The 12,281-nt window shown below is 62.2% G+C and overlaps 1 protein-coding gene across 1 annotated transcript; it reads right to left on the reverse strand.

The window, feature by feature from the left end:
• Window positions 1-5,497: 5,497 nt before the first annotated feature.
• FAM174C (family with sequence similarity 174 member C) lies at window positions 5,498-8,987 on the reverse strand. The gene is made up of 3 exons (XM_023733164.1): window positions 8,686-8,987; window positions 6,787-6,903; window positions 5,498-5,935 (listed from the first exon to the last, which is right to left on the reverse strand). Coding segments are annotated over exons 1-3 (420 nt in total). The 3' UTR covers window positions 5,498-5,934.
• Between the last annotated feature and the right edge of the window lie 3,294 nt (window positions 8,988-12,281).

The following is a 12,281-nucleotide window of genomic DNA, read 5'->3' on the forward strand; positions in this document are numbered from 1 at the left end:
GCCGCGGCCGCAGGGGAAAAGCATGGGCTCTGGCCTTTGTCCTTCGCCAGCGCTCGCAGGGCCGCGGGCGCCCCCTCCCGCCGTGCCCCGGCCGCCGGGGGCTGAGCGGGGGGCTCCAGCCCCAGCAGCATCCCCTGCCCTGGCTGCCGCGGTCACCCCGTCACAGACCCGTCTGCCGTAACCCCAGGGCGCTGCTCCAGCGACCCCCAGCTGCAGCCTACCATCATCTTCAGGGCCGTGCGTCTAAGGCGCACAGAGCCGCCGGCACTGGGGGAACGGGACAATCCCTCCATGGCCTCCATTTACACCACCAAGTGCTGTGTTAGGAGCCAGGGGGCGGGATGAGTCACTCCCACCTCCTCTCCAATCCATCCACCCAGACACAAACATCCTAACCGGGGCCCGGGGAGCTCCAGGCCTCAGCCTGCCGTCTGATCACTGTTGCAAGCCCCTGTCGGCTGCTACTCCCTCAGTGACCTCAGGGGATTCACATCCCCTCTCTGGGCCTCGATTCCCTCGTCCATCATGAGAAACAGGAGTACCTAGCGCCCCCACCCCCCACCGTCAACGGTGCCAGGCACAGAGTTCAATACATGTAGAATCCAAGCAGCCCAGGGTGAGAGTCCAGAGAAAGATCCAGGCCAACAGTAAGTCTACACTCAGGAGTCCACCAGACAGAGCATCTGAGCTGCTCTGGGAACTCCCAGTGGTAACTCCCCCAGAAGCTGACTACAGGCAAGAAAGTGAGGACCCAAACCTCTATTTTTGTCCTTATTGCCACAACTTCCTCACCAGGCTCTGAGCTTGTGGAGGGTACGCCGTCACCAAGTGCTGGCTGGAAAGTGCCCGCAGGACCCAGCCAGATGCTATCTCTGTGGGTTTGCTTCACTGGCCAGGGCCTGGAGCAAGGGGAGGAACCCCTGGCTGGGAGCCCAGAGCTCTTGGATGGGAAGGTCCCCGTGTGAGGGATCATCCACACCCCTTGCAGAGATCACGAGAACCCAGAGAGACTGGGCTAACTTACTGGCACCACACAGCAAGACGAGGATGGTGAATGGAGAAACCCGGATGCTTCCATACCCACCCAGCTGCACACTTCCCATTTGGGGAGGGTGTGTTACGTGTCTCTGAGTTTCCTCCCCGCCACACCCCTCCCTAGTTGTACCCCTGACCTTTGCTCAAGCCGTGTTTCTGCCTGGAATCCTTCCCTTTTTGTCCCACTGAAATTCTGCTCATCTTTCAAGGCCTGTCTCCCGCCTGCCCCCTCCCCAAAAGGACAAGGTTCTCAGTCCTCTGCCCTCCGGAGATACTTACTTGTCCTGGGTTTGAGGTCCTACCCCTGCCCCGACCACAGATGCCCCAGGATGAACCCCCCTGGGGGCTACAAGGAGGAGGACGCAACTGACCCTCAGCCCACAACCGTGGCAGGCCCGAACCTTCAGTCACCTCTGTGTGAGGGGCAACACGGGGCCTGGGGGTCCCAGGCTGGGGGTGGGGGGCATCCTGAACCTCTTTAAGAGCAGGGGGAGGGTCTTCTTGGGGAGGTGGGGGGTACAGCCTGGTCCAGGGACCCCCTGTCAAGGTGTGCATCCCTGGAACCTCTCCGCTCTCAGCCAAGATCCCCTCCTCCTTTACGGGGGCTTACTGTGAGGGTCTCTCTGCCAGGCTGCCGGGCGAGGGGAGGAGGGCTGTGTGGGGTGTGGCGGGGCCGTGGGTTGGCTCGTCTGCATGCAGGTGCCGGAGCGGGGCTCGAGCAGACGCTCCCGGTTTTCTTCTGTCCTTGTCTCTCTCAAGGTCAGAGCCGAGTGGGGACAGGAACAAAGCCGGCGTCCCCCATTCAACCTCCCGCCGCTGGCTGCTGCCAGGAAAGGCTGGGGTGGGGGGGAGGCCCGGGAGGTGGCTGGAGGCCCGGCCCCAAGCGAGGTGAGGAGGGCACGGACCCCTACCCACAGTGGTGGGCCCTGTGGGAGCCCGACACCTTGACCTGCCTGGGGCTCAGCCAGGAGGGGTCAGCTCGGGCCAGTCTTCCTTTGAAGTCAAGGGTCAGAGATCAGGGGTCAGTGCTGGGTTCAAGGCTCAACCAGGGTCAGGTGCCAGCCCCAGACCTACACCCAGGCCAGGAACTTGATGGGGGTCTGTCCCCCTCCAGCCGGCCTGCACCCTTGGGCTCAGGGTTCTTGCCAGGCTCAGGGGGACGAGTTCTGTCCTGCCCAGACCTGGCCCGGGCCCCCAGCCTGAGCCTGCCACCCACTGTCCCCTGCCTGCTGCCCACTGCCCACCAGCTGCTCCGGCCCCAGGGTGAGTCCTCGGGGCTCAAGATCAGCATCTAGCTGCCCCTCAGCCTTGAAAGGCCACAACGCCGCACAGGCAGCTAAAAATATGCGGGGAGAAATTTCTCATTACAGAATAAATTGGACCAGATCCTCTGCCCGCTAGCTAGGTCGGGCAATTTAGGATCCCTGGCGACTATCAGGCAGGGAGTGGGCTCCCGGGGCCAGGCCTGGGGCTTGGTGGGGGAAGGGCTCCCACAGCCCAGTCTTCAGTGCCCAAGCTCCTCAACCTGTCCCCAGGAGTGTCAAAGGGCATCCCTAGGGTTCCGGGTGACTGTCGTTGAATATAAAGACGTGTTCCTCTCTTCTTATGGAAAATTAAACTGTCCTTAACCACATCCAGCCAGGTCCGGAATCCCAGCCCTGATCTCAAGTTGTCTGCAACCCTGCCAGGCCAGGGAGGGGGGCCCTACTGGTGCCTGCTGTCTCCCTCCCGCCCCTTCTTACTCTCCTTCCCTCCCTCCCTCCTCCCAGCTCCAGCACCTGGACACAGACCCCATGGTCCTCCATGGTGACAGCCCACAAGCCAGGGGACGGCCCCAGCTGTCCACAGGACTTCCATGACATGGGATCGTTCTATACCTGTGCTGTCCAGTCGGCAGCCATCAGCCACAGCAGACCCTGGACCCTGGAAATGGCAAAGCGACCGAGGACCACAGTTCTTCATCTTAGTTAGCATTAATTAATCTAAACAGCCACGTCTCATTCGATCAGACCCCAAGCTCTAGAAGCTTCTGGGGGCCAGGGATGGTCACACACGAAGGAAGCTGCATGTGCTGGAGACAAGGATGCTTGTGGCAGTGTTTAGGGGGTGCTTCTGGCAGGCAGGGGTGGCTCAGACCCCCCAGAAGAGGGAGCTAGGCAGTGGAATGAGGCACTCCCTAGAGAGGGTGAGGGTCAAGGGGCTGGGGCCAGCTCCCAGCATGCTGGGTGAGGGCCATGTCAGTGGGAACCCCAGGTTGGAGCTGGCAGAGGGAACCTCCCCTCCCCCGGAAGACAGTCCCCAGATCCAAGCCCGAGGTGCCAGGCACAAGCAGCCCCTTCCAGGGATCCTACTTGCCCACCACCCTACCCCAGGTGGAGCAGCTGAGGCTTGGGGTCAATGGAAGCAGGACTCAAACCCAGGCCCGGAGACCCGGCCTGGACTGCAGCAGACAACTGGGCTTACACGCTGCTCCTCCTGGGGGCCAAGGCTGGGCGAGACTGAGCATCCCACCTCGAGGGGACCAAGAGTCCATTGCAGGAGGACCCCGGATGAGGGGGATGATGGCTGGTGTCCCGTGGGCATGTCCACATGCCACTATGTGACTCTCCTGTGCTGTGTGACTGCACGGTGGTGTTTGGTGACGTGTGTGTGCATGTGAGGTGGTGGAAGGGGCTAGCAGCCCCCTCCCCTGTGCACACATACATGCGTGCACACACACACACCCGGGCACTGAGCCGGCCGGGACGCTGGGCCTTTCATCTCGTGCTGACAGCCCCTCTCCCGGCTTTTAGCTGCCGAGCACTTCCTGCTCATGGTGCATTAACCTTGGCGGGACTGCCAATTACCCCACTGTAATGCTGGGGGCCGCGGGCCGGGCGCTGACAGGCGGCGGGGCGGGGAGAGGCTGGGGCCACATGCTCCCAGTGCGCAATGGCGTGTGTGTGTGGAGTCTCTCCTGACCTCATTAGAGTAATTAACGTGCTTTTTGAAGCTGGCGAGAGCCTGGAAGCTGTGGGAAGGGGCACTGAGCACTGGGTGGCGGCCGGAACAGTGTCTTCACGCCTGTCCCTGTGGGTCAGAGACAAGAGACACAGAAAGACAGGAGAAGACAGAGAGATACACAGGGACCCAAAAAGAGATCCATGGAGGAAACAGACGAGTAAGACCAGACAGAGGCCACCTGCTCCCCAAGCCCCAGCACGGCCAGGCCAAGCTGCCCTCCCTACTGCCGCCTCAGGCCTCTCTGGGGTTCAGGCCCGGACCCCACTCCAGAGGCATCTGAGCAGCTGCTTTGCCAGTTTCCCTAGAGGACACACAGGCCCCCAAGTGCAGGGTCTTTTGAAAGAGCAATCAGGGAGGACTTCCTGGAGGCAGCAACTGAAAAGGTGGCTGAGGCAAGGAAGGGCCCAGAGACACCAAAGGGGGAGGGGACACGTGAAAGGAGCTGGTCGAGCACACTAAGGGTGAGGACAGACGACCATGACTGCAGAGAAAGGAGACCACCCGACATGAGATCGGCATGAATCCTCTGCACCCTGGCTGCTGGCAGGTTGGGTTGGCTGGGGCTGCGAGGTAGATGGGCTCAGGGATCGAAACGTCCTGGCTGGGAATGCGGACAAGGTGTGGCTCAGCATGGGAGTGAGAAGTGGGGCACCAGGCTGGACCCCCTCCCCAACCCGTACAAGGTCCAGCTCCCAGGGTCCCCTCCGGACGCCCCCGACCCCAGGCCAGGCCGAGCACAGGCCACCCCAAGACTAGGCAGTCATCAGAAATAAGGGCGGGCGGCACAAGGCTGCCACCTGGTGGCGACTCTGCTTTATGACACAGAAGCGGCAGCAGCTCTGGCCCACTGGCTGGGGAAGAACCTCAAGCCGCCCAGGAGAGACCTCAGGCTGCAGGAGCCACACGCCAGCCCCTCCTCGCCATGTCTCCAGGGCCAACTTTCCGAGGGAAGGGGGTGACACGCCCGGGCTGGCCTTCGCCCAGGGTATGGGGCCTGCATGAGGAACAAGCCCCCTTGCCCAGGATGGTGGTTCAGATTCTTCAAAGATTCCCCAGGAGGCTGATGCGAGAGGGACACCCAGGAACAAGGAGTCCTCTAGCCACAGGAGTTCCAGCCTCCTTTAGCTGAGGCCCTGGGGCTGCGGGGTGAGGCCGGGATTGCAGAAGGCACAGCCCTTGAGGGGCCCCAGGCTGAGGGTGGCACAACACAGGATCCCGGGACAGGAGCTCTGATGGATGAATAGGAGTTCTCTCTAGGCCCAGAGGCGACAGGTGTCCCAGGCAGCTGGAGAAGCCCGATGTGGGCAGGTGAGGCGGGTCCCCCATCACTCATTCCATCTACCACATGGGGTTGCTCACTGATCCTCTGACAGCTGCAGGTGCGGCCACAGAAGCCCAGCTTGGTCACAGAAGGTGAAACTGAGGCCCGGCCCAAGCCTCTGCTCTGCTATCTGCCCCAACTGCTGTGCTCGGAGTCAGGACGCCTGGGTCTGGCTCCCAGCAACGGCACGGCACGGAGTCGGTCACCAGCTGTGGTCACTACCACTTTTATTGTCCCTAATCCAGCACGCAGGCGCTCCTGACAGATCCGCCTGCCCAACCGCCCTCAGCTCGACGATACTGCACCCCATCAGGGAGGTGGAGCGGCCACAGTCACAGTCCAGACGAGGAGACCGCAGAGTCCAGGCGGGGTTCTCAGGCTCTAGGGTGGGGCTGGCTGCGGCTGCTTCGGGTGTGCTCGGCAGGTTCCGACAGGCGCTCCTGGGGCTGCCACCTAATCAAGCCCTCACCAAAGCCAGCAGGAGAGTTGGCCAGGCACCACTGGGCATGGGAGCCGGCCCTGCCCCTGGTCCTTCCTCTGGGGCTGCTGGGAACGCCGCCACCACCACTGGGGCATCTGGAAGGTGAGGCATGAGGGGTTAGGGATGAGGCAGCCGAGGAGGAGCTTGGCACCTCTGCCCCCAGGCTTGCCTGCAAATGGCTGAGACAGGAGAGCTCTGCCCCAACCTGTCGGCCCCGCCGGGGTCCACCTCCCTTGGCTGCCCAGGTCCTTCCTGCCACCCACCTGGGAGGAGGGGGGCTCCCAGCCAGGGGAAGTGACAGAGATGTCACTGAGAGGTTCCCAGACTAGAGCCCACCCCGACGGACCACAGACACCTCTTAGTCAAGGGAAAAAGCAACGTACGCTAAAGAGCATGGTAACAATGACAGACTGTAACGTCACTCCTGGGGACAGGCTGCAGCGTCCAGACTGTTCCCACGCCTGCCACCCCCCACAGCAGCCGTGCTGAGTCCTAGAGACCCCCAGACCCTGTTGGGGCCCTGCTGTCTGGCTCTGCATCCCAGCCCCTCTTGCTCACTTCTGCCTGGCCTCAGGGCCTCTGCCCCAAGTGTCCTTCCCCGGGCTGGTTGCTCTGGGGGCCACGGGGAAGCCACCCCACCCTGCCCTGCCCCTCTCCCCCCACTGGCCCGGCCCGCAACATAGAGGAGAGATCCTTCTCATTCCCGTACACCCACCTCGTCCCACTGCACCCTTAGAAAACTCACTAATTCCAGTGTGGCGCCCTCTCTCCTGTCTTAAAAGAAAACTAAGGCCAAGAAAGGGCTACGCTCGACCGGAAGCCACCCAGCCTGCTGTGACGCACAGCCAGCGCTTGGGGCCTAACCACCACGTCTCCCAGTCACGCGGACGGCTGCCCTCCACAGGACCCCAGCCCACCCACAGCCCCTGGAGAGGGGCTGTGCTACCATCTCAGAGTCCTTGTTTCAAAGACGGTCTCCTCGTCGCTGTCGGGTGAGCCCATCTCGGCGGAGTCCTCGCTGTTGGCCAGGAGGCCGTACCTCTGCCGCTGTGGCTTCTTCAACCTGGAAGAGATCCAGATCTGCTCATGTCCACCCCAGGCGTCCCACCCGCCAGCTGCCGCTGACACCCGCTCCTGCTTCCCTCCTTCCCGGGGCCTCCAAGGTGCTGACTCCTGGCAAACCTTCACGGGCCAGCTGAGGCTATCTCTTTTGTGTCATCATGGCGACAATGATAATTAAGTGCTCTTATCACAACCGAAGTGCTCCGGTGGTACAACGGTTAAGCACTCAGCTGCTAACTGAAAGGTTGGCAGTTCGAACCCACCACCAGCTCTGCGGAAGAAAGACGTGACAACCTGCTCCCGTACAGATCACAGCCGAGGAAACCCTATGGAGCAGTTCTGCTCTGTCACATGGGGTCACTATGAGCCGGAACCCACTCGATGGCACCTACCAACACCAACACTGTGGTTAGTGGGTCCCTCCGCTGGTGGGCCCTGCATGGGGGGCTTTTCGCCCATCTCACCTGCACCAAAACCCCGCCAGGGAGGGACTGTGATCTTCCCATTTTACTGATGAAAAGACTGATCCTCCGAAAGGGAGAAGGGTTCTCCAGAGACACCCATCCTAATGGAGGATGTTCTCAGGCCCAAGCCACCACGGAGGCCGGAGAAGGGAGGGAGCAGAGGCACGGTGAAGGACAATGCCCAGGAGAACTTCGTGCCTGCGTGTTTGTGTCCACGGTGCTGGCGGACGAAGGAAGGGAGAGGCAGGGAGAGAGAGAGGCCGCGTAGTCACGAGAAGACTGGATTTGTACCAGGGTGATGGGGAGGGACATGGTCAGCTCTGTATGATAAGATAAAGGACCTTCGGGAGGTCAGCGCAGGGGAGGATGCCAAAGACCAGTTACGGGCCGACAGGAGGTTTGGGCTACGGACCAGGGGCGCCACAGGGGCCTGGATGGGCAGGGGCCGTGGGAAAAAGAACAGAAAGAAACACATTCCTCTTTAGGGATGACAATTAACAACACCTAGAAAGTGACCAACGTCCAACTCTGAAAGCAGGAGGAAGCGCTGCAAGGGTGGGGAGTGGGCGCAAGCTTGATCCCACGGAGGGGGCTGCCCGAAGCCTCAACAGCTTACATCTTGGGCCGGTAACTGACTGTTGGATGGGCCCGCCTCTCACCTATACGGTAGGGATGGTGGTATGACCCTCACTTCCCAGGGCTGGGGGCTGATCAAATAAGACTCAATCGGCGGGCGCCTCGGCAAGGAGAGATGGCAGAAAAGCAAAAAGACAGGAAAGCCTCAGAAAGCTCTTGGCCGAGAGCGGAAACACGTGTGAACAAAAAGACACTAAAAGGCAGACCCCAAAGGCTGCCAAAGTTAACCCGCCGCCGAGAAAGGGCTCCGGAAGGAAGAGGAGAAATGTGGGAGAAAGAGAAGGCGGAGGGGGAGAAGAAGACGTGCCAGGAGCGTGACTGCGGCCGGGCGGAGGATCGGGAATAAGCCCAGCGCGGGGCCCCAGGGGAGGAGGAAGCAGGGGATCTGATTCGCGTCCCAACACCGCCCAAGCACTCTCTGGCCTCGGGTGTTCCGTCTGCGAAATGCACAGTATCGCCCCCACGTTTTGAAGCGGCACCTACGCCAAGCAGCGAACCACCGCCAGCCGGGGGTCAGTGACTCACGTGACCACATGGCCCCCGTCGAATCACGTGACAAGGCAGGAACAGCGCCGTCCACGCCCGTTCCAGCGGGGCCGGGAGGAGCCGCGACCCAACACGTGACGCGGGAGGAGCGCGCTGATTGGCCGCGCCAGCGTGGCAGCGGCGTACGCCTGACGCACCTGAAGGCCCGGATGAGGAAGTAGAGCGCGGCCAGGCCGCTGATGCCCGTGAGCACGTAGAAAGAGCGCAGCAGCGGCGAGCCCGGCGAGCTCAGCGGGTGTGTGCCATTGTGCGGCGAGCCCGGCTGGCTGTCGTTCGTCACGGCGGGCGGCGGCGGCGACGAAGGCGTGGTCTTCGCAGTGGGCTGCGTCGAGAGCGTGGCCCCCTGGGCGCCGTACAGCAGTGCTGACAGCAGCAAAGCCTGCAGCAGCAGCGAGAGCGGCGGCGGCGGCGCCACTTGCGGCCCCACTTGCGGCCCCATGGCCCGACAGAAGCGGTGGCGGCGCCCCGCCCCCGCTAGCGGCTGTCACTCACACCGCGCGGGGGCGGTGCCGGCCACTAGCCCGCGGGGGGCGGGGCCCGGCACCCGGAAGCTCCCCGCCTTCCAGCCAGGCTCCGGCCCCGCCTCATGGTCGCTACCTCTTTTCACCCCTGGGCGTTACCCAGAGCGCCCCGCCGCCCCGCCGCCCCGCCTGATTACTGTGGGGACGGGGGGCACGGCCCTCCGTTCTGCTCCAAGCCTGTTTTCCCCAGGCAAAGCCTAGGGTTGTTGTAACCAGCACACGGCATTGCGCCCACTGTCATTTAGAGCATCGGGGGTGGTCCCTCCTGACCACGGATCACCATCCTTGTACATACAGGGGCAGGGTAGTGCCAGCGGAGGTGCAGGCCACAGGGCTCCCCACCTGCTTGCGGCCCGAGCCCAGAGGAGGCCCCCGGACTGAGGTGGACTGACACCCCCAGGCCTGGGGGTCAGGAAGGCTGGATTCAAGGGGGGTTCTTGTATAGGGAACCAGCTGGCCATAACAGCCCTCAGACCAGGAGAGGGGCAGGGAACCTGGAAGGGGGCCAAAATCCTCCCAAGTCCTCTGAGTTTCTGTCCTTGGGTTTCTCTAAAGGAGAGGAACTGTCTCACAAGAAAGCCCAAGCTGATTCTCAAAAGCTGGTAAGTTGCTCCATGCTCTCACCCAGAGAAAGCAGCAGAAATATGGGCTGGGCACCGGGAGGGTAGGAGGGACCGGGATGTGGGAGGCTCAACCAGCGAAGAGCTGTGGCCCCTCGGGACAGGAAGCCTGCCACAGCCTCAGAGCGCTTCCTCCTAGCTGTGCGGACTGGGTGAGCGAGTGTCTGAGCTTCCCTGGGAACTGGGTCCCCTCGCGTGGGGCACGGCAGAAATGCCTGGGTGTCAGGCGGTACAGGTTAGGCAGCATGGCACCCAGCAATCGCTGAGCAACAACCGTGGGCACCCTATGTGGGGCGCTGAGAGAAACTGGAGGGGGACCAAGCCAGGGACCTCAAGTGCCTCCTGGAACAGGGCCAAGGACGCAGCCGACGTGGCTTACCGTGGAGCACCAGGCTGTGCGAATTTCCTTGTCTATGGGACCAGTCTAACTGGGAAACAGCTGTGGGGCCTCCAGGCAGGCTAAAACCTGGTGTTCACCATCACTCCTTCTCCCTCAAGTCTGGGCCTCCCCACCACAGACCCAACTCAGCCTTCCCTGTCCTGCTGGCCCTAGCTCCTGGAAGGAGGTGGGAGGACAGCCAGCCAGCCCTGAGCAGACGGCACCTCCTGTCCTCCCAGCTGCTCTGATGCTCGAAGCATGAGCCCCCACCAGCCCAGCAGGGCCAGGAGGGATGGGGCCTGACCTGTGGCCAGGCTGGGCCAAGAGCTCTGGGGCTGCTGCCCCCACCCTGCCAGGCAGACAGAGCCCTGATGTGGTGGCCCCTGTGGCTGGTACAGAGCCCAGCAGGGGAAAGCAACAGGACCAGGGGGCTCGCCCAGGGCCCCGAGCCCAGGACCAGAGCCCGTGGCAGACTGAAGCAGCCGGGAGTGCCTCCCCAACACTGATGAGATCCTGGGCCTGTGCCCTCCCTGCAGGGCTCCCCACCCAGTACTTCAGTCCCACATGATCCAGTGACCTAGCTCCTGCCCGCAGCACACCTGGGCACTTCACAGTCCCAGAGGATGAACCGACCCAGCTCCTGCCCTCAGCGCACCTGGGCACTTCATAGTTCCAGAAGATAAGACGACCCAGCTCCTGCCCTCAGCACAGCCAGACACTGCTCCACTCGACAGCCCCGGCCCTAGGATACTTCAGCTTCCCTCTCCTGCACCCACCCCTGCTGGCACCCCCAGACCAGAGACACAAAGAAGCCGGTGCACACGTGGGCCTTTATTCCAGTCTGACCCCCCAGGTGCCATCCCCTCTTCAAGCCACCACCAGACGGAGGCCTGTGCTGGGCTGTGGAGCCAGCGCCCAGCCCTCCAACGAAATACCTGCAGAAAAACAAGGAGAAAGTAAGGAGCTCCCTGCCCAAACCCCACACGCAGCAAGGCACCCACATGGCCGGCGCACACGGATCAAGAGACCAGGGTGAGGCGCACTCACAGGGCCAGGCTGGCTGCAGGCAGCTGCATCTCTGGCTCTCACTCCCCTGGAAAACTGATCTAGGACTGTCCCTCCTGAAACTGAGGCTGTGGCCGCTCTTGTCCTTCTTCCTGGGTTCCGATTTGCTGCCCTTCAACCTGCCAAAGCAAAAGAGCGTTACTCCCGGGTCCTGGCCAGGGTTCACAGCTGCCCCCCTGCCTCCCAGAACCTTCCACAGCTCCTACGAGGGTCTCAAAGCTAGCCACCGGGCCCATCACATCACAGGTCACCCTCACGGGCAGGTGTGCCCAGAGGGCCTGCACCTCTGACACGGCCAATGCCACGTCCACCCTTAAGCAGAGCCAGCTGCCCCCATGGGAAGCAGCTGCTTAGAGATCGGTGTGGACTCTGGGGAAAAAAAATCTAATGGCGGCAACAAGAAATCAGAGAAAGCTCTGGTTAGGAGAGTGGCTTAGGAGGGTTGGAGAAGACGGTCAGTGGAGGCACAAAAAGCCCGAAGGCAGGGCGTTTGGTGGTCTCCAGTCCTGCTAGCGAGGCGTGACTGCCTGAGCCACCAGCCTGGCTGCAGGCAGGAGAGCAAGCAGCTGGGGCTGGGCGGATTTAGTTCCAGCTGTTTAAAAATCAAAAAGAAAAAGGAAAACCAAAAGCCAGTCAAAGGAACATTCCCCGGGCATATGACGTGACTTTGAAATGAGCTCTTGACGAGAGGGATGCGGGCACGAGCGAAAGGAGTTACCTCGAATTACAGGGCTATTTCCACATATGAGCTAGCCAAGGAAGCAGCTTTCGTCTCAGAGGTTTCTGTTGGGCGCACAACACTTCTGTTCTCCAAGGGGGCTGCAGCTTCCATAGGCTAGCAGAGAACGCTCAGAACTTGTAAAGCAACGGCAGACTAGCTACTCAGTGTCTGTCGCCCTGGGGCCGCCCACTCTGCGGGCCTGGCCGGCCGCTGGCCGTCAGATCAGCGTCGGGTACCTGCGTGTCCACGTCCGTCCCACTACGCTGCCCAGCCCTCTGAGCCCTCTGGCTGTACCACCAGGAGCCCCCGGGGCTGCTCTGCCGTCTGCGCTGCCCACGCCCGTCACCCGTCGCCTCACCTAGCCGCCACTGGTGGCTGTCAGCTGTCCGTCTACTCGGTCCCCTCGGCTAGCTCCCTGCGGCCTGTC

Source organism: Trichechus manatus, unplaced genomic scaffold (assembly GCF_000243295.1).
Source record: "Trichechus manatus latirostris isolate Lorelei unplaced genomic scaffold, TriManLat1.0 scaffold00057, whole genome shotgun sequence".
Classification (NCBI taxonomy): domain Eukaryota; kingdom Metazoa; phylum Chordata; class Mammalia; order Sirenia; family Trichechidae; genus Trichechus; species Trichechus manatus.

Bases quoted from the DNA above. Each gene is read 5' to 3' on its own strand.
- FAM174C (XM_023733164.1), bottom strand. From the start codon at position 8,987: ATGGGGCCGCAAGTGGGGCCGCAAGTGGCGCCGCCGCCGCCGCTCTCG. The intron at 6,904-8,685 runs GTGCGTCAGGCG...GATCTCTTCCAG, and splicing joins TTCCTCATCCGGGCCTTCAG to GTTGAAGAAGCCACAGCGGC.